This window comes from Carcharhinus amblyrhynchos, chromosome 5, assembly GCF_965287045.1.
Source record: "Carcharhinus amblyrhynchos chromosome 5, sCarAmb.v2.hapA, whole genome shotgun sequence".
NCBI lineage: Eukaryota > Metazoa > Chordata > Chondrichthyes > Carcharhiniformes > Carcharhinidae > Carcharhinus > Carcharhinus amblyrhynchos.
Genome location: NC_137328.1, coordinates 24,565,664 through 24,590,711, shown reverse-complemented (window position 1 = coordinate 24,590,711; position 25,048 = coordinate 24,565,664). Strand labels below are relative to the sequence as shown.

Sequence of the window (25,048 nt, the reverse complement as noted above, 5' to 3'; positions counted from 1 at the left end):
AGTACAATGAAGTGCTGAGGTGACCATTCTTGGTGGAGATACATGTGTCCAAGAACACAATTGATTCTGGAGAGTAGTCCATGGTGAGTCTGATGGTGAGGTGGAACTTGTTGATGTCATCACAAAGTTGTTTCAGTGATTGTTCACCATGAATCCAAAGGAAGAAAATGTCACTGATATATCTAGTGCATTGCATTGGTTGAAGGTCCTGTGCAGTGAAGAAGTCTTGTTCGAACCTGTGCATGAAGATGTTGGCATATTGAGGTGCGAATTTGGTCCCCATGGCTGTTCCATGTGTCTGGATGAAGAACTGTTTGTTGAAGGGGAAGACAGTGTGGTCCAGGATGAAGCGGATGAGTTGTAGAGTTGCATGTGGAAATTGGCATTGAGTTCTGAGGCAGTTGCAGCAATGCCGTCATTGTGGGGGATGCTGGTGTAGAATGCTGAGGCATCCATTGTGATGAGGAATATTCCTGGTTCAACTCTCCATGGGTGCTGGGTTTCTGTAACAAATCCGTAGTGTCACGACAGAAGTTGGGGGTTCCTTGTACAATGGGTTTTAGGATGCCCTTGACATAGCCAGAGAGGTTCTCACACAGGGTCCCATTGCATGATATGATGGGATGGCTGGTTATATTGGCCTTGTGTATCTTCGGGAGGTGGTAGAGATCTCCAACGTGGGGAATATATCAGATGAGCGCATAGAGGGTGCTCTGAAGGTCCTGATCAAAGGTCTTGATCAGTCTGTTGAGTTGGCAGGTGTGTCCTTTGGCTTGAGACAATTCACATCTCTTTAACCTGTGCTTAACTCTCTCTCCACTCACATTGTCTGTTGCTGTAAAGACTTGATTACCTGTTAAGACTCGCATTCCAACCATTATCTTGCAATGGAGTCTGTGTCTATATATGCCCTGTTTGTGAAGCCAACTTGCCACTCACTTGATGAAGGAGCAGCACTCCGAAAGCTCGTGCTACCAAATAAACCTATTGGACTGCAACCTGGTGCTGTGAGACTTTTAAATTTACATAAAGGAAGGTTTTAGAGCTAGTATTGAGATAAATGTCCAGATAAACTACTTCAAAGGTGTTGGTTGTGATATCATTGTTGGCCATGAGTGCTCCATGCTATTCTTTGAAAAATGCTAGGGGATATTTCGTGTCAGCGGAGAGGGCAGGCAAGGCTTTAACTTAATATTTCATTCAAAAGAAAGCATCAGTATAGCACTCCCTCACTACTGCACTGAAATGTTAACCTAGCTTCTGTGCCTAAGTCTCTGGAGCACAGCTTAGCTTTCAAAGTCTTAATACCAGATTGTAGCTGCATCTGCTTCCCTTTAGCATTTAAAATTCTAGGCCAGATTTCAACTCCAGTCTGCACCCACAGGCAAAACTGAGAACCAGCAGTATTCAAGTCTAGTCTGAGTGAGGCTGCTGTCACTGACCACATGCTGAGCCTCAGCGAAGGAACTTTAACGCAGCACCAAGACCTGACTTGTTTGGGTCCCTTAATATTTTCAATCTGGAGTACTCTTGCCAAAGTGATGACAGAAGTATTCTGGAGCAGCTGCAGATATTTGGGGGCCTGCCTGTGAACTTTATGTCATCAGCCCTGTACCAGACTACAGTTGTCCTGCAATGGATTTAAACCTGCATCTTATAAGTTAGAAAGAATAGTCTTTGGTAACATGAGCATAGCATGAATGAGTTATGTTTTATTACCATCACTGCTCTTATTTGCTAGCTATAAAGATTTCTGCACAATGTCAGAATAGGATTATTCTGTGAAATGGATTATTCTATGACACTCCATCTGCAAACTGTAACATAACCTTGTGAAAGTCAACAAATACAGAGAAAGAATAGAACATCCCTGCTTTCTTTTAGTTGAAGCCAAGTCTTAGATGGTGAACTTTAATTGAACTCTTCCAGAAATTGTCTTTTTTTTGTTCCAAGATCCCCCAAAATCCACAATATAGTTTGTTGATATCTGACTTACTGTGGCCATTGTGAAAATGCATCTTCTCCTCGTCTGGATCTTGCTTGGCCTTACTGTATCCACACCGCCTAGATTAAAGTGAACAAGGCAACATCCATTAATCATATGTTTCCCAATTCAAGTTGTAAGTTAGACAGAAACCAGTTATGGATGGCATTTGTCATCGAAGCCTCTTCTGTTCTGTTATTCTAGCTTTCAGCAGCAAAGTCATGCTTGGCAGAGAGAAGTCTCCAGAGATCCTCTGTACAAAAAGCTACAGCTGTGTAAGAGATTAGACTGTATTTGAAAAATATCCCCAGCAGTAAAATTAATGTCACTAAGCGCAAACAACAAGATCTTTACAATAATGCGCAATATAAAACCACAGCAGAGATGGAATGCCACAGGGTCTCTGTTTAGTCTTCATTCACAGTACACAGCGAGAACATTTCATTTGAAGGTCAAGTGTTGAGGTTTTCTCCTGTTTCACATTAATCTTTTTGGGTTCTTTTCTTTTGAGGTTTCAAAGAATAGTCATAGTTTTATTATCCATTGAAGTAAAAACTCAGGACATGAAAGAAATGGAACAAGGGCAACACATGGAGAATTATCCTCAATGTGCAGATGATGCTCTGAACGAATGTGCAAATCTTGCATTACATTTAGGAAAGAGCAAAGATGTAAGTCAGGGCTAAGTGCATGAACCACATATGTAACATGATGTCACATGTTTGTTTGTGGTAAACTGCTAACTGCTACCCAAATTCTAACCATCATGTTAAATGAAATCAGCAGGTCGGTAGAGTAGTAGCACAATGGAGAAATAAACCGATTGGAAATAAACTTTTTTTTGGAAAAGCTGTATGATGAATTATCACCTGTATCTTCCACTTCCACAATAGCAAGATAAATTACTTTCTGAATTATTCCATTCTATATGTAGCATTAAGTGATAATTGCATATTACCTGGTGTATTAGGCATGACATTTGAAGGCAGCAGATTAATTAATAAGGTTAAATTAGTTTACTGAGCCTCATTAATACCTATTGTACTAACTTGACTAGTAATGATAGAGGAAAGAGCTAGAGAGTCAGAACCAACTCTCAGTCAGCAAAGAAAGGTCAGTTGTCCTTTGTAAACTGAAGCAAAATGACATGTGACCAGTTCCTTTTCTCTCCCTCTTTTTCCTCATTAAAACAACGCTTCAAATGTAATGTGACAAATTTAAAATACATTTGTTGGAACAATGTGACTAAATGTGAACATTTTAAATGTTTAAACAATGAAAAAGATTCACTTGTTAAGTGGGCATGTACAGTTGCTTCAGCTAATTTTACTGCATAAATTCAGTCAGATTTAATGATGCTGAAATTCTCATTCATGCTTTTGTTACCTCCATGTTTGACAACTCCAACATACAGCATTCCTGGCTGGCCTCCCACATTTTGCACTTTGTAAACTTGAGGTAATCCAAAACTATGGCTTGGAATTTGCAGTTTGGCACGTCCCGCTCAGCCAAGTCCCGACCACAGCAGCAGGAATGGATAATCCCAGCTGTGGGCAAGGTTGGAGAATTCTGGCCGATGCTCCTGCATGGTAAAACTCATCACTAATCACTGCTGTACTTGCTGACCTTCATTAGTCCCCAGTTAAGCAACACCTTGATTTTAAAATTCTCATCCATATTTTAAAATCCCCTAATACCTGGCTCCTTACTGTCTCCTTCAGCCCTGCAATCCTCTGAGATATCTGCAGTGCTCCAATTCTGGCCTCTTGAGCATTCCTGGTTCTAATGGTTCCATCATGATGACCATGCATGTCTTCAACTTGTGTAAGTGCTAAGCTCTAGAATTCCTTCCCTAAACCTTTTTGACTCTCTACATCATTTTTCTCTTTTTAGATACTCCATTGGCCAAGTTTTTGTCACCTTCCATGATATCTCCTTTTGTGGTTTGGTCTTATACTGTGCATATCGAAGTGCCTTGGACTGTTCTAATACATTAAAGGTGCTGTATAAATATAAACTGGGGTTGCAGTCATTGTAGTGTATGAATTAAAATCAATATCCTGAATCTGCAAAAATAAAAGTATCTTGGTTAATTAGTAGTTCTTGCGACATTGACTGTGGTTCTGAGCACTGTCCATTATAAATCTGCAGGTATAAGATTACCAACAATCCAATCCATCTGCTATGCAACCATCTTAATACTTTAACCATATTCAATGAAGAACAGAAATGGAATGCCCTTTATTATTTGTAAACTATATTTTTGGAATTGTTGTCCAAATTGTTTTGTTCCATTTCCCTCTACCCAACACATACCACAGATATTAATCACTTTCACAGCTCCTTGTTATTGGATGAAGACATTTGCACCCAGAAATGAAGAAACTAGGTGCTCAAGAGATGATGAATGGATGTGCCATTATGGATGAAAATTCTCATTTCTACAGTTTTATGTCCTCTATGCTTCAACTGATCAACCCATAATGAACCTGGTTGATGGACATTCAAATCATCTGTGGAGCTTTGTATGCCCAGAATAATCTTAAAATGGACCAGTTCAACTGATGAAGAAGTAACACTATGACAAAATTACCATTGAGAATAATGGGTATTTTAAAATGGATTTTTTTGCTAATTAAAATGTGCTACATTTTGACAATAAATTATTGAGCAAGTTATCTTCTATCACATGCAAGGCAGGGGAAAAATGGCATAGCCCAAAATTCTTGATAGCTGAACACGGGATGCTGGTTAATTTATTGTCAAATGATCGACTGTAACATGGTAACAAATGGCTATTCATGACCACACAAATTAAATCAATTACTTTTACCAAGAATAGATCAATAAGGATATGAGGTTGTATATCACCGGATAAACACTGGTACCCTGAGCTGTTCTGAATTAAGAACTAGAAAAATGTAATTTTCAAATGAAACATCATAAAGTAAGCAATACAGGATCAGCAAGAATGATACAGCCTGAACTTAAATCTAATTTATTAATCTAGTTAGTACTGGCAGTCCATAGAGTCAAAATGGACATCCTCAAAGCACATGACTATAAGGTTGACAAGCTAGAATAGGTTACAACAGGAGAGACATTATTCAAATATAAGCATTTATAATGTCTAGTACAGGGGAAAGTGAAAGATTTGCCTTTATAAGGCACTTTTCACAACTGCAATACACCCTAAAGTGATTTATAGCCAATTAAGTATTTTTTATAAGTATTCATCATTGTAATTTGGGAAAATCAATGTCCAATTCATCAACAGTCCAACGCTTCTTATTGTCTCTTTGTCACTGACTATAATCTTGTCCACTTGGCCATAAGGCAAAAATAAATTACAACAGAAAATACTGATGCCAACAAGAACTTAGAAATTAAACGATGACATAGTATAAGTACATCGAAACTAGTCCCCCTTGTGCATTCCATGTCGTTTGCTTGTCTTTGTCTCTTAAAGTGCTCCTACACAGTGTTACCTCAAAGGCTTCAACATGGCTGGTGCAAGATGAATATGATGTTCAGAGCAGGAGGATGCAAATGGCCTTTGAGGATCTGCTTGAACAGCTTTGGACCTAGAAGGCCTATCTTCAGACTGTACCATTCAACATGGGCTACCTGGCTGGCAGGTAATAGAAAGGGTACTGTGGTGGGTTCACAAATGCTGTCTACCTGAGAGTAGACAGCAGGTTTGTATTTCTATGGAGTTACTGCAACTTCCTTGGGCAGTATCTTAGTAACGCTAGTAATCTATTGAATGATATATTGCTATACTGCTGTGACATCCTGCAAGTTCTTTGAATGTTGGTATTCACAGTCAAGATGACAGCAAGCTGAACTTGTAAATTGATATCTGAACCTCCATTTCAGCACTCAGCCATTTGGTAGAAGTTGCATGTGCTACAATGGAACCAGAAACACCAGCTATCAGGTATTGCACTATGTTTAGTTCCGTATGTGCACCGATGGAATCAGCCATCAGTTTCATGCTGGAAGGGATAAGCATAAAGTTCTACATAAAGCCTGTGCCAAGCTGGTGCCAGGTTTCTTAACATTGAACACAGTTTTAGGGCAAGTTTCCCAATGTACCAAGTACTTCAGTGTGTATCCCAGTGGCAGAATTGCACTTTGTGGAGATCTGCGCTAAACTTCACTTCTGGGCTTACCCCCATGACATCATGTCCCTCCTCTACTAATATCATGCCCCTCCCGACCCCACCTACCCTCAGTCCACAGAACACAAAGATGCAAGCCACAAAATGCTCAAATTGATCACTGCTCAACTGCTTTAGTACTTTTTAACTAGTAAAAATGCATCCGTATAAATAATTGCTGAATTGTAATCCAAGTTTACCGCTTGTCGGAATGATGATAAAGATGCTCAATATTACAATGTGCATCTTGGAGGTGAGCAAACGTGGAACTTGCTGATGACATCACTGCAGCGCACACTACTACAGGACAGAATGAGCCGGTCCAGTGCAGCAGCAAATACTCCAGTCAACAACATACATACGCTGTCATTCAGTATATTTCAACCTCGTTCAGTTTCAAAAGTTAACTTCCTCTCACAAATTCAAAAAAGTTAGTGTTCTAAATTCATGTGAGTGAAATGTCCTGAGATTCCAAATCCAATATCAGTGGTTCTGTCTGCAGGATTCCATTCTTTGTCCTAGAGACTTTCTGAAGGCCAGAATTGAGGGCGATGGTGGTTAAAACTAGCAGCCATTAATGGTCCACTTTATAAAACAGAATTTAAACAAGACAATTTTGAAGGTGGGCAGACTTTTAAGATTTTTTTGCTTCATCCATGTTTGGCATGGCCATTTGGATAGCTCTCCTTCTGAACTTTTTCTTCACCAAACCATGAATTACATCATCATTGGTAAAATCTTGTAGAGACCACTTTTAATACACAATATTGCTGAACTAGTCAAATGTTCCTGATTCATCATACATTAAAAATAACCTTTAACCCTTTTCAATACAGAAAAAGAATGTTCGCTGGAAGCACTTGTGATAGGTATTGTTAAAAATATTTTCTGAATGGTTTCCATATTTGGAAAGGTTGACTGCAAACCATCACGCAAACCATCATGAGCTGGTAATCTCAAAGCACAGAGCTCATCATTATCAATGAAATGAATGAATTGTTTCACTTCATATTCAAAAATACTTGTGTCTATGTCCTCCCTATAGAATTCACTGAATTTCTTGTTATAGTAGCTTTTAGAATTCTCATTCAAACTTCTGTCAAAAAACACCCAAAATAAATCAAGTTTTCTTCAGAGATTCACTGCTATTCTGCAACTTGCACCATTACTGTGCCACAAACAACATTGACAGTCTCAACAATAATATTCTCTTTTTCTTTGAGGGTGATTTCATTTCTCTAGTTTCGTTAGAAAATAATTTCTTGCATTGTGTATTCTCATCATCTGGGGGACTTATATTTTATGTTAATATCAGTGCCTCTGCTTCCATTGAGCTATAGTCATTTTAAACTTCTATGATAAACTTTTAGCCAAGGCTAACAATTGTGCCGCATTAAATAAAATTGTATCAATATTTTGCAGCAGATTGCTGATGTGTTAATTATTTGACATAACGGTTCCACAAAACAACAAAAACAGCAATTTTGTATTTTTCAAACATCTCTGCTAAGGAATTTGCTTCAGTTTTCACACATGATTTTCCCAATTTTGATGCAGCCACCTCTGATCAGGTTTTCTTGATATCAACAAAGTTAATTTTCAAAGCCAAAACAGCATCTGCGTGAGTCGACCACCTGGCGTCAAATTCTTTTGACTCTCAAATGTTTTCTATTTGCCTGCTCCAAGCGTGATTGTAATATATTCCACCAATATGTGGAAAATGAAAAAAAAAATGCACACACATTTTGGACAAAGCCAAAAAAAGACCAGCCTTCTCACAGGATTCAGCTGCAGCATTGCAGAATAAATTCAAGAGGTGACTGGATGGGACGAATAATGCATAGGGGTTCACATTGTTCAGTCTTGCTTGTTGACCTGAATATTTTCTTGCCATACTTGTGGCATTATTGAAGTTCTGCCCATGTCAGTTTTTGAAGTCTAAACCTAAATTTGCAATGATTTCCAAAACACTTGTCTCCAAACACTCAGGAGCGTGGGGTGGACAACGGGTCCATTGACCTTGGGCGGAATTCCGGTCTCACTCGAGTGAGGCCATAAAATCCCACCCCACATCTCAGCATTTTCCTCCAAAAAGAACACTCTTTTTCAAACTGATAACACAGAATCAATCCTTCCAGAAAATTTACATAATTGAATGAGTGCACACAAAGCTTTAATACGAGCTTTCAAAGTTTCACGATTGGCAATACCTCTTCCAATATTTCTCCAGTTAGAGCACCAATCAGTGAATGCTTGTTTTCTTTTACTAGGAAATAATTTGCAGACATAACAGTAGACTCTCTTAGATGTTTCTGAAAATAAGTCAACCAATTTCTAATTTCCATCATCCCATTTCTCTTCACCTTCAGAAAATGAGATTTCTACACTGCTTTTAGCTTCCAAACTCAAATTTTCCATATTACCCATATTTTCTGGTTTATTTAGTATAAAATATTCTACCATATGAAAGGACAGATTTTGACCATAGGCAAGATTTTTCAGGGTAACTTTCTTCCCTTACTTCAACAGAAGAAATATCTTGCAGTTCCACTGCCATTTCAGATTCCACTTCTTGTTCAACTTTTTCAGGTGGCGTGGTTTCTCCAGAAATTGGAAGTCTAAGTCACTATACTTTTGGTGGATGAGGATAAATGTGCAGTTTCTATGCCGGTCAATATGTCAAAGTTTTTAAAAGCAAAATGACAAACTGGCTTTTTGGTTAGCTTTGGCCTTGTGCCTTGTCTTCAATTTTCTGCATTTTTGTCTACCAGATTGATAGTGTCACTTCATATTAATGATCTTTCTTAATTTTAATGAATATGACTTTTTTTTGCCCTACTCAATCCTGTGGGGTGGGGGGGGTGCGGGGGTGTGTGGAGATGGTTGGTGGTGGTGGTTGTGAGTGGGTGTGTGAGGGGGAGGGTTGGGGTGTTGAGTTTCCCCATTCCCCTCGCTGCTTGACAATGGCTACCTTCAGTCCCGACAGCTGGTTCTCTCACCACCTCCCTCTAGCTTTATTGCCTATTCGTCCGACCCTGATGGTGCCTCGCACATCACCTCAATGACTTTGTCTCACTGCTAGCTGCCTAGCTATGGCCTGCCCAGCCCTGGCCCGGGGTGGGGTGGGGGTGGGGTCAAGTCACCCAAGCTCCCTTTGATGACTCCCAATCAGCTGGCTGTCTCACCACCTCCCTCATGGCTTTTTTCACCAATTCGCAAAAAAGTTAGTTAAGTGAATACAGGAGATCTGCACCTTGACTGCTGCGTCTCTCCCTCCTAGCTACCTCAACGTTCATCAGTGATTTCCTGCTCTAAGGGGACTCGACCAATCAGAGTTGATATCACTCAGCATTTCCTGCTGGCAAGCTCAAATCGGTCTATCAGAATGCAGAGCAATCAGGCTCTGATTGGTGCCCACAGACACCAGGTGGCATGGTGTGTCCAATGATAAGTCTGTCTTTGGTGGATACCCATTAGTTTCCTTTTGCATCTGGCCAATCACCATTCTCATCTGAGTGCCCTGCAGTGGAACTCATGTGTGACCTTAGCCTCTGACCAGCTGTGTAACCTTGACTTCTGACCAAATGGCACCTGCAATATTCTCCATGCCCAGCTGGAATGTACTTGTGCCCACTCTCTCACCGCATGCAGATCCTGCCTCGAAGACATCCATCGTGTCAGTACCTGAGCTGGTGGCTATGGCTGTGATGTCAAGTGATGGTGGGACTCTCTTTCTGAAAATGAGGTGGAAGCAGAATCCTTAAATATTTAGGAGGCAGAGATAGGTCCTTGATAAGCAAGGGGGTGAAATTTATCAGGCATAGGGAGAAGTGGAGGTGAAAATGAGATTAGCCATGATCTTATTGAATGGCACAGCAGGCTTAGAGGGGCTGAGTGGCCTACTCCTGCTTCTAATTCATATGTCTGGATGTGTTTTCATCATCAGTGTCTTCTTCGTCAACTTTCACTGTCTAGCCAGACTGCAGTTTTTTGGTATATGAATGGAAAAAGGGTTAAAGATGAGAGGTAGGGGGAAAGTTAAAAGTGCATGCTTTCACTAGCTGTGTTTTGCAAGTCAGAAATGTTTGTATATTTTTATTCATTTGTGGGAGATGGAAGTTGCTGGCTGGCCAGCATTTATTGATGTGGGAATGCCGGCGTTGGACTGGCGTAAACACAGTAAAAAGTCTGACAACACCAGGTTTTAGTCCAACCGATTTATTTGATAATACTCACAAGCTTTCGAGGGGACTGCCTCTTCGTCAGGTGAATGGAGAGTTCTGGCCTCAGACAGAGCTTATAAAGCACAGACAGTTTAGAGATTACTGATTAAAATGCGAATCCTTACACCTAACCTGCTGTTCAAGACCTGAAGTGGTTGACAATGTGAGTGGTAGGAGCACTGATCACAGGTTACAGAGATGTGTATTGTCTCCAGACAGTACAGTAAGTGAGGTTTTGCAAACCCAGGCAAGTCACGGGGGTTACAGATAGTGCGACATGAACCCAAGATCCCTGTTGAGACCGTCCTCATGTGTGCGGAACTTGGCTATCAGTCTCTGTTCAGCGACTCTGCACTGTCGTGTGTCGTGAAGGCCGCCTTGGAGAATGCTTACCCGAAGGTCAGAGGAACCTGTGATCAGTGCTCCTTCCACTCACATTATCAGCCACTTCAGGTCTTGAACAGCAGGTTAGGTGTAAGGATTCGCATTTTAATCAGTAATCTCTAAACTGTCTGTGCTTTATATGCTCAGTCTGAGGCCAGAACTCTCCATTCACCTGACGAAGAGGCAGTCCCCTCGAAAGCTTGTGAGTATTATCAAATAAATCGGTTGGACTAAAACCTGGTGTTGTCAGACTTTTTACAGCATTTATTGCCCATTCTTAGTTGTCTTTGTTCAAAGGGCAATTGAGAGTAAACCACATTGCAGTGGCTCTAGAGTCACATATAGACCAGACCCAGTAAGAATGGCAGGTTTCCTTCCCTAAAGGGCATTAGTGAACCAGATGGGTCTTTTTTTTTGACAATTGACAATGGTTTCATGGTCATCAGTAGATTCTTAGTTCCAGATTTTTTTTATTTGAATTCACATTCCACCAACTGCCATTGCTGGATTTGAACCCTGGTCCCAGGAACATCAGCTGAGTTTCTGGATTAATAGTCTAGTGATAATACCACAAGGCCATTGCCTCCTCTTGTGGGATGAGGGGGAAGTGGGGTGTCAGAAAGACGATTTGGTATGAGTAGACCATCACCTTCAATGGATTCAACCCCACTACCTCAGCACTGGCCATTCTACTAATTCTCCTCCATGTGAATTAGAACATGCAGGCATGCTTATCACCATTAGGTTAGTTGTTACAGCAACATGTGGTATATCAAATTCTTCTGAAAAAAGGAAAGGGAAGTGTGTCAGTAATGCAATCTGCTTGGGTGTTGTGAATGTCACGGTTGATCAGCTGACAGCAGATGCAAGCCGAGATGTGGGTCTGAGTCTTATAATACCACAAAGTGTGGCTAAGTGCTATGAAAGAGGTAGAGCATATGAATTTTAGATATGAATTCTCTTTGAGAGAGGTTGACTGTAGGTGAGTGATGGAGAAATTGAGGTGTGGCTGCTGCTGTCAATGCTCTCGGTATTGTATGGCACGAGAAGATGTATTCTCTCCCATGTTCAGTTACTTTTCTCTCTTTCCTATGTAGGATTCAGCTCACAAGGGACTCCAGCTCCATCAACAATGCATCTTCCCTTCATGTAGTGTAGACTTGTTTTAAGTAGTGCAAGCTAACTATAAGTAGTACTAGCAAGTAACATCTTTGGGCTATCTCATGCTGACACATGTAGCTAATCAACGACACAATTAGTGTTGGCTGCACACAGAAATTATGATATTGGGCAGGCAGCATGAAGAGGCAAGGCTGCCACCATTCCATGGGTGTGCTTCGGAATGTCATTTTGTAAAACAAAAATCACTGACCAATTTGACTGTCACAGCCACAAGCTAAAGGTAATTTCCAATGTGTTCCAGATAAGTTGTTCTCTCGCTGAATACTAATAATCTTAGACCAGAACATGCACAACCCTGATTGTCTTTTCGATGCGGGTAATAAACTTTACAGTCAATGAAGTCCTCTTCAATTGTAATCATTGTCGTAATGTAGGAAATTGGGAGCTGATAGCAAAGCTGCATTGTCCCTGGACCTGTAATCCGGATATCCAGGGTAATGTGCCAGGACGTGAGTTCTGGAATTAAAAGTCTAATAATTATCATGAAATCATTGTCATAAAAACTCATCCAGTTCACTAAAACCCTTCCTGACCCACACATGATTCCAAATCTACAGCAATGTGGTTGATTCTGAAATGGCCGAGCAAGCCATTCAGTTCAAGGACAATTAGGGATGGAGAATAAGTACTGGCCCGGCCAATTACACTTACATCCCATGAATGTATACAAAAAAACCAGCAAACTGATTTGTCTACAATAAGCTAATAACTAAATAGGTCCTCTGTTTTGAGGGAAAATATTGGCCCAGCTCTTCCACAAAGAGAGGCATGAGATCTTTTACGCTGAGCTGAGAGTTGATGAGAATCGTAGAATCCCTACAATGCAAAAGGAGGCCATTTGGCTTATTGAGTCTGTACCAACCACAATCCCATCGGGCCCTATTCCCCTAACCCCACACATTTACCCTGCTAATCCCCCTGTCGCTAGGGTCAATTTAGCACGATCAATCAACCTAATCTGCACATCTTTGGAGCATGGAAGAAACCCACGCAGACATGGGGAGGTGGTGCAAACTTCACACAAACAGTGACCCGAGGTCGGAATTGGACCTGGGTCCCTGGCGCTGTGAGGCAGCAGTGCTAACCACTATGCTGCCGTCGGATTCACATTTCATTCAAATACAACGCCTCTGAGTGTTCCTTCAGTATTGCATTGAAATGTCCGCCAAAATTATACATTCAATTCTCTGGAGTTGGATTTAACTGAAAAGTTTCTGATTCAGAAGCAAGGTTATGAGGCAAAACTAGTGTGGCCAAGAGGGCCATTTAAAATGGTGATTTGTAAAGCACTTTGGGATAATTGGGCAAGAACTAAAATGACAGGCTGCAGCCTAAAAGACAGAACTAAACAGGCTGTAACCCAGACATGTGAATACACAGGATATGCGTCATCTCCAGGACAAAAGAGACTTTCTGGTCAAACTGGGTTGTTTACCAGTCATAGGGCTGCCGTAACCCCTTATTTGGGAGGGAGGTGTGAATCCTACATGTACCAACAGACATGGCCTTGGGGACACACCCAGAGGTTGTTGTGGTAGCACCCGATTGGGCTTTATCAATCAAGGTGATCAAGTCCTGATCGATTGATTGGCAATGGCCAAAAGGGTTGTGAAACCCAATGGGGTATAGAGGGTGCTGCACAACAAAGAATCTCTCTCTCTCTCTCTCTCTGTGACCATACAAACAGGTTACAACAATGGTGACCATCACCAGCGATGACCAGCACGAGGAGAGCCACCACACCTGAGAAGGAAGGAAGACCAGAGCCAGAGTGCCAGACCAGACCAAAGGACCAGACTACGCACAGGACGGCCAAGACCAACGCACAGATCAACACCAATATCTGCTTGGGTACTTGCCAGTCATGCAAAGTTAAGCCAAGATCTTGTATTGGACTTGAACTTTAGTATTTTCTGTAAGATAACTTATTGTTGGTTGGGTGGGTGATGACTGATTGTGTGTCTTTACTATTACTTACGTGGCGAAAAACTGCAGCAGGCGACGGTGCAGAGGGACCTCGGGGTCCTTGTGCATGAGTCGCAAAAACCCAGCTTGCAGGTGCAGCAGGTGGTCAGGAAGGCGAATGGGATGCTGGCCTTCATAGCGAGGGGGATTGAATATAAAAGTAGGGAGGTCTTGCTGCAGCTGTATAGGGCATTGGTGAGGCCGCAGCTGGAGTACTGTGTGCAGTTTTGGGCGCCGCACCTGCGCAAGGATATTTTGGTCCTGGAGGGAGTGCAGAGGAGGTTTACTAGGCTGATACCGGAGTTGAGGGGGTTGAGCTATGAGGAGAGGCTGAATAAACTAGGCTTGTACTCGTTAGAGTTTAGAAGAATGAGGGGAGATCTCATTGAGACGTATAAGATGATGAATGGGATGGATAGGATAGAGGTGGAGAGACTCTTCCCGCTCAAAAAAGACAGTAGGACTAGGGGGCACAGCCTCAAGATAAAGGGGAGGCGGTTTAGAACGGAGTTGAGGGTGGTGAATCTCTGGAATTCTCTGCCCGTTGAAGTGGTGGAGGCTGCCTCGCTAAATATTTTTAAGAAGCGGGTTGATGGGTTCTTGATAAGAGAGGGGATTAAGGGTTATGGGGAGAGGGCGGGAAAGTGGAACTGAGCCACAACAGATCAGCCATGATCTTATTGAATGGCGGGGCAGGCTCGAAGGGCTAGATGGCCTACTCCTGCTCCTATTTCTTATGTTCTTATGTTCTTAAATAAATATTGGTTGTACTAACAAGATGTCTACTCTCAGTTATTTGTCCAGCGTATAAGGGTTAAAACAAACTGTGCGGCAGGCACAACACCAGCATCCAAAATGAGGCCCTTACTCATTCCTGTTCAGAGCATTTGAGTCCAGCTGTGAAATGGTGGGCCGTGGACAACAGGATAAAGTCTAACAAACACCTTTTCTCCTTGATGTTCGAACCCCAGGTCCCCCATTCCTCTGCGCTACCACTGGCCATGGCATTTGGAGGATGAACTCTTCTCTTTTCCCAGTAGGAACCTTAGGCACTGTTGCAACTAAATGAACTACTTCACCAGGAAAGCTTGCCCGAAGCAAAGAGAAAGAGAAATTAATTTGCAACGAAGTAGATGGGATTTGTGATTTAAAGCTGTGGCTTGCTTGAATAGGTTCCCTGAGGTAGAGAGTCAACTGGCTCAACCTGAATAAAACGCAAGAAAGGTTGATGGAGTCAGAGCCACAGGCATCTCATCTTATTACCTCAGATGTATAGGAACTTGAGGAAGATTCACTGATATTAACATTTGCATTACTATTCTTGCTCAATAAATTTGACAAAATAGTTTCAGATTTATATATTAAAAAACAGTTTTCAGTTTAATTAGTAACATTCATCTTATTATATTGAATATTTTTCAGTGTACTTTTCTCTGATATAGATACCTTTACTAGTCACCGTACATGGGTGCACCGTACTGCAGTTGTATGTCAGACATACTGACCAGTATGCTTTGGTTTCCATGAATTATAACAAAGCACAGTGGATGGTTATACATTATGGTATGGAGGTAAAATTCAATGACCATTTTAGTTGACCTCATGTAAAAATCAGTAACCATATTAAGTCAATTCTGTGTGCCTACCTATCACAAAAATGGGATGTCTCTGGAGTAATTCCCACCCACCCAGAACTGGAACCACTCCAGCATGCCTGTTTCATCCAGTGCCAAGCACATCAGATCCAAAGTGTGAGATCAGGTCAATGGCAGGGTTCTGACATGTCCCCGGGGGCAACTATAAAAGGGCTAGAAATAGCCCCACAAGTTTCCAACTCATGTTCTTTTCCTTCACTCCTAGAATGTTAATAGCTGGCAGCGCTAACTGACTGGGAAGTGGAGGTAAACACTTCAGTTGCTGCAGGAAAAAGCAGAATGATATCCATCTTCTCAGATAAATGTTTGGAAGGAGGGTAAATGCAGCATGGGAGGGAAAGCAGAGACAAGAGTGGAGCCTGGTCACTGCTGCAGACTCATGATGTAAAAGCGCCATCACTGAACTTGACTCTCAACTCACAAAGTGGCTCTGTATACCTTTCAGGGGAGTATAAAGTTGGGATTAACACATGAGCTTCAAAGGGATGGTGTGGGGCATGGGTGCGGGGAATGGGTTGTAGGGGTGCACACAGGAGAACACTGATGGTCTCACACAGACCTTTCATTGTCATTGGGTCTGGAGAACCAAACACCATTATTCTTTATTTCATAGTATAATAATGCACTCTCAGCAGCACGAATCTGCAAACAAAGTGAAAATATTCTGACACGTCAGAAATTGCGATGTTGTATTTATGGTCGGGTAGAATCAGAATCCATCCACAAAATTGCCAATAATCTGAATATATGACCAAACTTTACAAAAAAACAGTAAATTTGAGCCCAATTCTTTTTTCCTTTCAAATCTTTCATCAACAAAAGAAACATGGGCTGGGACTTTCCAGACCCCACCCGCAGCAGGAATCGGTACTGGCAGGACTGGAAAATGTGGAGAGCGGTCAAAAATATGTTGACTTTGGGCAGGAATTTTCAGTCTCGTCAAAATCTTGCCCAATATCTATGAAATAATCTTAGGCAACATAGATATTTGGCAATTTAGTGTGTTCCTTGCAACAACTGTGCTTATCATCATCAGACATGTAGCAGGACAATCATATTTCTCGTACCTTCCGCTAAGTAGCAGGCCAGACACTACTGCCAGTAGGATCATGCCCACTGCCACAGAAACGGCGATGATTGGTACCTGACTCTGAGCACTGGCAGGTAAAGCTGGAGACAGAAAATGAAGAAGCAAACATTACAAATGCATAAGGAAACTGTCCTGACATGCCTAGATTTATTAATAACACTTCTGAAGAGAAAAATCTTTATAGCCTGACAGCCAAAAATATATTCTGTTTGACGATCCTGAATGATGAAACACTTGCTCTGTGGACATGAGATATAACTTCACAACCAAAGTATTGTTTCAGATGTATGAATGAGTAATTTGCATGTGTAAAACATTTTTTTCTGTAACAGTAAATTATCTGTCAGCATCTTATAAAATGTTAAACACTCATGAATAAAAATAAATGGCATTTCAACATTATTGTTTCCCTAAAAAGGCCCATTCAACATTCTGGGACATTCCATCACTTTTGAAGCTTATGATGGTGTCAGCATTTGTAAAAGTAGAAAACGTGACAGGCACTTCGGGTCAGAATTTGACATCCCAATGCAGGCAGGTGAGATGGATGGAACCCGATTCCAGGATTTCCATCCTGTTCCCATTATCCAGCACTTCTGAGAGTGCAAGACTGCATGCAGCAATCCTGACACTGGCTGCTCCATTGCAAAGTGACGATTTCAGATCCCCCTACAATTTTCATGGAATCTGTCTAGCTTTGGAAGGCTTCTGAAGCAGATGTGATTCACACAAGCTCAGAGGTATGGTGGATCTTGGGGGATGTCTCATCTGAAGTCAGGAACCTTTTTGACCATTGTTTCTAACTTTGTGTGTTATAATGAAATACTGTTTGATAAATATGTTTATAGCAATGTGATTAAGGATAGAGATTTGCTTAGAAAACGTAAGTGACCATTAAATTTACTGACACTGCGAATGTGGGAAAGTCTTCAGATTAATTTTGCCACTGGATGAAGTATTATTTTATGCTAAAGAGTGTTCTGATTCAGATTTTACCAGGGCAATTGCACCTTGTGCTTTTATCTTTTCAATGATTGACAATTCAGCCATCTTTTCAGGTTTTGAAGTGTGAAGCGATACATTTTGGTAGGAATGACATGGAGAGACAAGATAATACAAAGGGTAAAATTCTAAATGGGATGAAGGAGCAGAAGAACCTGAGTGTATATGTACTTAGATCATTGAAGATGGCAAGACAGGTGGAAAGAACAGTTAATAAAGTATAAATTACCCTAGGTTTTATTAATAGGGGTATAGAGTATAGGAGGTTATTCTAAAGGAGGTTATTCTAAACTTACACAGGATACTAGTTAGACCTCCGCTGTAGTATTATATACAGTTCTGGACACCACACTCTAGGAAGGATGTGAACACATTGAAGATTGCAGAAGAGGTTTACTATAGTGGGTACAGGGATGAGATACTTTAGTTATAAGGATAATTTTGAGAAGTTGGGACTATTTTTCTTGGACAGAGAGCTTAGAGGAGGTTTGATAGAGATTTTGACTATCATGTCGGGGGCTGGAAAGAGTAGCTAGGGAGACACTATTTTAGTGATTCAGGTCTGGAATACATTACCTGGAAGTGTAATGTACGTTTAACTGAAGCATTCAAGAGAACATTGGTTCTATCCAAATAATAGTTGAATGTGCAGAGGTATAGGGACAAGATGGACCAATGGCACAAAGTCAGAATGTTCAATTGGAGACCTGGTGCAGACATGAGGGGCTGATGACCTTCTTCTGCGCAATAATAATTCAGTGATTCTGTGATGGAAGCAATACAACAAATGGTTCTAGTGCTTCAACATTTTTAATCTATTCATTCCAGAAAGGTTTATGAACACTAATGTGCAATGAAAACATATTATGAATATTTGGATGAGCTCTAAATTCCTAATGGACTCATCTTAGCAATGATGTTGATAAAGTTGTCAAGGGGATGGTGAGATTTGCTAAGATTGACAGTTTTATGTATTCCTAATAGGACTATGCTTTAAAATTGTTTTTGAGTAACTATCTGTTTATTTTGACAGCTTTGTGACCATTTAATTGGATTACATTTTTTCAAGTGGAGTTTAAATGGCTGGGTGTGTAATTGACAATTTTATAATTTCTTAAAAGGATTCTGTCTTTTCCTAGTGGAGTTTGAATGGCTGTTTGTTTATTTTGACAGTTACATGAGCACTTCAAAAATTCCCTAATGTTATTATAAGACTTATGAGTTCTGTCTATAATGGATACTGGATTAGTGTGCATGAGAGGATAATGGGATATAATTGTGGCTTGAGATTTGGGCAAACTGGGGTGGGGTTATATGAATTATGGTGGATATAGAAAGGGTTTAAGGGGCAGGGAATGTGGATGGACAAGGGAACGGGAGCATGGCAGATATGGGGACAGGCTGTGTGGTGAGGGTAGAGGAGATGAGGGTACAGGGGTTATGGAGAAGGCATATGGAGGAGCTTGGGGGTTTGGGCAGAGAGACGAAGGCTTGAGTGCTTAATACTCATGTACAAAACTGGCCCATGTCCCAGCAAATGGAGGTGGGTCTCCTAAAATCCCTGCATTGGTACCTGCCATCTCCATTCCAGCCTGAACCTTGGTAACTCTGGCTCATCACCACCACCCAGCCATGAAAATAGTGTGGGCAGGCAGGAAGCAAGAACAAGCCTGACTCAAGGATATGGGCCAAGTATTGGTAAATGGGATTCAGTTGGAGGTCATATGTTTCTCTCATGTCAGTACAGACTCGATGGGCTGAAAGGCCTCTTCCACACAGTATGATTCAATTATTTTATGATTGAATGACTCGTCCTTTCCACATCAAAAGGTAAAATCTAACCTTCTTTTCTCCAACTATGTCCTCTGCTACTGGGCTGGGTTTTCCACTTAAGTGGATTTACCACCAGAAATTCATTTGAGCTGATTTGAAGCCATGGTAACAAACTTCCAAGAATGCATAACATTCCTCACTGCCACTTCACTAAATATTAATTATGGGTTCCAGAAAAGAATAGTGCACTCTACAGGTCAGCCCTCCTTGTGGGATAAGGAAATGCCCTATGAATAGGTAGGAAGATCTGATGGTCATTGCATCCTAGTGTGTGAGGGACTAACGTGTTCTGTCGCTCAATGTGAAACAATGATGAGAGCTGGCAATGAGACAAATGGAGTTCTCTGAATGTTGCTTCTGCTTGAGGCATCCAATTGCAAAATATTAAGGAATACTATATGGATTTGGGCTGCCTTGCTGAGTTGGTGTCATATGAGTGCACCCATGTATTAATTGTAATTTCACCCGCTTAAAAACTACCACGCCCACTGAGGGCATGGATGAAAGGACTGCACTATAGTGAGGTGCATAAGGATATACACTAAGGGTGTGCTAATCACTTTCCAATGTTGTCATATAATCTCCCTTCCAAGGATAATCCCACCACTTAGACATATTTTGACTAGTGATATTTTCAGGATCATTGTGAGATGTTTGACCTTTCTTGAGCTGTTTAAGCTGAGAGGAAAAGTGTGAGGGCGTCCCATGCTTTGAAAGCTGCAGGAAACTTTGATTGTGACAATTTCTCATACCCTTATTTCTCCTAGAATATTGGATTGAGGTTGACACAGGCACAGCTGACACTTTGTCCCCATGCAATAGCATCCACAAGAGGCTTGTCTGAATAAGAACATAAGAACTAGGAGTAGGAGTAGGCCTTCTGGTCCTTGAGCCTGCTCTGCCATTCAATAAGATCATGGCTGATCTTTTTGTGAACTCAGCTCCACTTACCCGCCCACTCAGCGTAACCCTTAATTCCTTTACTGTTCAAAATGTTATCTCTCCTTGCCTTAAAAACATTCAATGAAGTAGCCTCAACTGCTTCACTGGGCAGGGAATTCCACAGATTCACAACCCTTTGTGTGAAGAAGTTCCTCCTCAACTCAGTCCTAAATCTGCTTCCCTTTATTTTGAGGCTATGCCCCCTAGTTCTAGTTTCACCGCTTGCGGAAACAGCTTGCCTGCTTCTATCTTATCTATTCCTCACCCTCACCCTCCTCAGAGCCATCTTCTTTAATGTCCTTCTTGGCCAAGAAGATGTCGAGTTCCTCATTGTCTCCGTCAGGCAATACATTCCCTTTGCAAGTCTCAGGAAATAATAATCATGCGGGACACTCTGTGGTGAATATTGTAGAGTCTCACCTGCCCCTCCAAACATCAGAAAATCATCTTCAGGAGGCCAACACTTTGCTCTATTAAGGACTTTGTGGTGGAATGTGTTGCATTGTATCTCTCCTTAGCTGCAATATGTGACCAACAAATGGGGACCATCAGCTAGGTCGTCTGTGGGTATCCTTTGATCTCAAAGAGTCAATTTTCTAAATATCGAGGTTCCTCTGTAGCAGTTGAGTAAGTCACTATCCAAGAGTCATGAGAGTTCTCTAGATCTCAAGCACAACATGCAGAATTTGCTTTCTGTGAAGTGAGATTGGCCCCACAAGCCACCCCATGTTTGCCTTGAAGCATTCTCAATCACTGACAGCTACAAAAGATTTAACTGACGAAAATCTGGCCCTTGTAACGAATAATCGTCCACCCAGAAGTAAAAATCAATAAAACGGTGAAGTAAAACACTGCTCAGATAGCAGAATGGGAAAATATTGGCCTGAACTGTTCTTTCTCTCTGGGCAGCTGCTGCCATTTCCATGTCATAGGGCGCTGTCGCAGTTGCTGAATTTGCCTGTCATGATGCACATGGCTGCAGCAAGAGGCTGACTTTCTTCATCTGTGTAACTGTGAGCTTGAAGGCATAGTGGGAGGCTGGAAAATCAGGGGGCCTATGCCAGGGCTTAATAAGACATGTGCACTTAGGGTGGGTGGCCACCGGAGCTTCGATAAGCCTAATGGCTTTGGTCCTGGAAAACGTACCTTTAAGTGAACACCACCAATGGCACCTCTCTTGCAACATCTGACCTGTCCCAGCAGTGCCCACCTCTCCTGGTCCTTTAATAGCACTGCAGGCAGGGAGGCAATCAATTAGGAGCTGCCTCGGGGAAGATTGAGCCATTAAGTGCTGCCAGTAAGTGAGGGCTAAGGACATTCATTTGATTCCGATGTTGGATGCCTGAGGGGAGTCGAAAAATGCAGCCTAAGGTTTGACACTGCTCTCTCATTATACCACAAAAATGAATGGTTAGCAGAGGAAAATTTAGACTTTCATATTCTTGAAGGAACTGATGTGTTTAATTGTGTTAATGTGATTTGACCTTGATTTATCTCAACTGTGCAAGTTGACATGGAGCCTTTTACAAGAAGCTTCATTTCCCTCTTCTGATGGAAATGCCTTTTATTTTCAGTTGCTATGCATATTTATTGCTCCCATAATTTCTCTTGTATCAGATTTATAATGCAATATTTAAAGTGATGATTTGCTTGGATTGCATTTTTAATCTTTGCACCTGGCTCTGTCAAGTTCACAGGAAATGACTGACACTTTAATTTATAGATTCCCCGAAAGAAGGTGCGAGTGCAAAGGCAGGGCTGGCAAAAAGCTCATTATTGATTTGCAGAAACTTCCTTCGCAACTGTCAGTAACGACAGTAAATAAAATGACTTACAGACTGGACTGGTTTCAAATTCAAATTTACGGCTGTAGCCCCCATATCCTGCTGCTGTACGAGCTCGTATCTGGAAGATGTACACTGTGGTGGGTTTCAGGCCATCGACAACAATCTCAGTTTCTCTGGATTTGATGATGGTGTAGCTGGTCTCCTGGGCCTGGGAGATAATGGAATACAAAAGTGACAATATTATGGGATGGGTAGTGAGCCAGCATCCTGGCTGTCATTTCACATTGCTATTACAACTTCTTGATTCTTAGCTACATGCTACCCTAATTAGTACACCAGCACAGGTTCGCGGCTTTTACATTCACTGTTCACTATTTCTCCAGCATCATCTGAAAACAAGATTTCATTTCAATTGAGTTTTTCACTGTAATTATAACTCCTTAGAACTTTTTTGTAAGTAAAATAATTCTTGGCCCCTAAAAAATACTTCTTTTGTTTTTACTGTTGACCACACAAACCTCTCTTGAAGCAGATATCATGAACACAAAATGTATAATCTAGTTATCATTTCCATAACTGCAGAATCTATCCTTGTGCATGACAGCCTGTTCACATATATTAATGATTTGGAAGAGGGAACTGAATATATTATCGTCAATTTTGCAGACGATACAAAGTTGGTTGGGAGGGTGAGCTGTGAGGAGGATACAGAGATGCTTCAGCATGATCTGGACAGGCTGAGTGTGTGGGCATTTGGATGACAGACGCAGTATAATGTGGATAAATGTAAGATTCTCCACTTTGGTAGCAATAATAGGAAGACAGGTTATTACTCGAATGGGTATAAGAACAAAAGAACACAAGAAATAGAAGCAGGAGTAGGCCATCTAGCCCCTCGAGCCTGCCCCGCCATTCAATAAGATCATGGCTGATCTGAAGTGGCTCAGTTCCACTTTCCCACTTTCTCCCCATAACCCTTAATCCCCTTGCCTATCAAAAACCTATCTACCCGTATCTTAAATATATTTAGCGAGGTAGCCTCCACCACTTCAACGGGCAGAGAATTCCAGAGATTCACCACCCTTTGAGTGAAGAAGTTCCTCCTCAACTCCATTCTAAACCGCCCCCCCCTTATCTTGAGGCTGTGCCCTCTAGTCCTGCTGTCCTTTCTGAGTGGGAAGAACCTCTCCACCTCTACCTCTAAATGCGTCTAGTTTGGGGGCATTTAAGAGATCTCTGGATAGGTTTATGGACGAAAAGGGATTGGTATAGGCTAGTGGGTCATTGTTTTTGTAACTGGTCGGCGCAACATCGTGGGCCGAAGGGCCTGTTCTGCGCTGTAATGTTCTATGTTCTATGTTCTATGTTCTACCCTATCCATCCCCTTCATCATCTTATACGTCTCAATAAGATCCCCCCTCATCCTTCTAAACTCCAACGAGTACAAGCCCAGTCTATTCAGCCTCTCTTCATAGTTCAACCCCCTCAACTCCAGTATCAGCCTAGTGAACCTCCTCTGCACTCCCTTCAAGGCCAAAATATCCTTGCGCAAGTGCGGCGACCAAAACTGCACACAGTACTCCAGCTGCGGCCTCACCAATGCCCTGTACAGTTGCAGCAAGACCTCACTACTTTTATATTCAATCCCCCTTGCTATGAAGGCCAGCATCCCATTTGCCTTCCTGATCACCTGCTGCACCTGCAGACTGGGTTTTTGCGACTCATGCACAAGGACCCCCAGGTCCCTCTGCACCATAGCATGCTGCAGCTTTTCACCCTTTAAATAGTAATCCCTCCTACTATTATTTCTGCCAAACGGGATAACCTCACACTTGCTAACAATATATTCCATCTCTTATAAATTGAGAGAGGTGGATACCAACGAAACTTTGGTACTCTCGTGTATCAGTTTCTGAAAATAGGCACGCAGGTACAGCAGGCAGTAAAATAGGCAAATGGTATTTTGGTCTTCATAGCAAGAGGATTTGAGTATAGGGATAGGAATGTTTTGCTGCAATCTTATAGGGTGTTGGTGAGGTCACACCTGGAGTATCGCGCGTAGTTTTGGTGTCCTCATCTGAGGAAGGATGTCCTTGCTATAGAGGGAGCACAACAACGGTTCACCAGGCTGATTCTTGGGATGGCAAGTCCATCATATGAGGAAAGACTCGAGTCAGTTAGGATTATATTCATTGGAGTTTAGAAGAGTGAGAGGGGATCTCATAGAAACTTATAAAACTCTAACAGGGTTAGATGGGGTAGATTCAGAAAGAATGTTCCCAATGGTGGAGGAGTCCAGACTAGGGGTCATATTTTGAGGATAAGGGGTAAACTTTTTAGAACTGACAGAATGGTTAGCAGGGGAGAAATTTCACCACCAGAGGATGGTGAATGTATGGAACTCACTACCGCAAAAAGTAGTTGAGGCCAAAGCATTGTGTGATTTCAAGAAGAAATTAGATATAGCTCTTGGGGCTAAAGTGATAGAGTCATAGTATCCTACTCCACTGCACCTTCCCCAAAACCTCAAATGTTTCAGTCAATTGTTTATCTAATTGCCATTTGAAGATTATTCCTGAATCTGCTTCCACTGCCCTTCCGGACACTGCATTCAGATTGCGTACAAAAAAATTGCTTGTGTTGCCTTATTCTTTTGCCGACCACCTCAATTATGAGTCCTTTAGATGAATCATAAATGTTAATTCTTTCTTTGCTTATCAAGGTGGGAAACCTCAATCGTTGCATTAGTGGTAACCTGTGTACACATTAAGCATTCTGGGGTCAATACAAGTTAACCATGTGCAGAGTGAAATTCTCCCAGTGGTAGATACCTATGCC

The 25,048-nt window shown here is 41.7% G+C and overlaps 1 protein-coding gene across 1 annotated transcript in view; it reads right to left on the bottom strand.

Annotated features, from left to right (window-relative positions):
• epha5 (EPH receptor A5) overlaps window positions 1-25,048 on the bottom strand; it is a 332,885-nt gene that overhangs the window by 60,853 nt on the left and 246,984 nt on the right. Inside the window, exons 7-9 of the mRNA XM_080188550.1 lie at window positions 22,259-22,418; window positions 16,624-16,726; window positions 1,997-2,064 (exon numbers count right to left, since the gene is read on the bottom strand). Of these exons, the coding sequence (XP_080044676.1) occupies window positions 1,997-2,064; window positions 16,624-16,726; window positions 22,259-22,418 (331 nt within the window). The remainder of the gene's footprint in view (window positions 1-1,996; window positions 2,065-16,623; window positions 16,727-22,258; window positions 22,419-25,048) is intronic.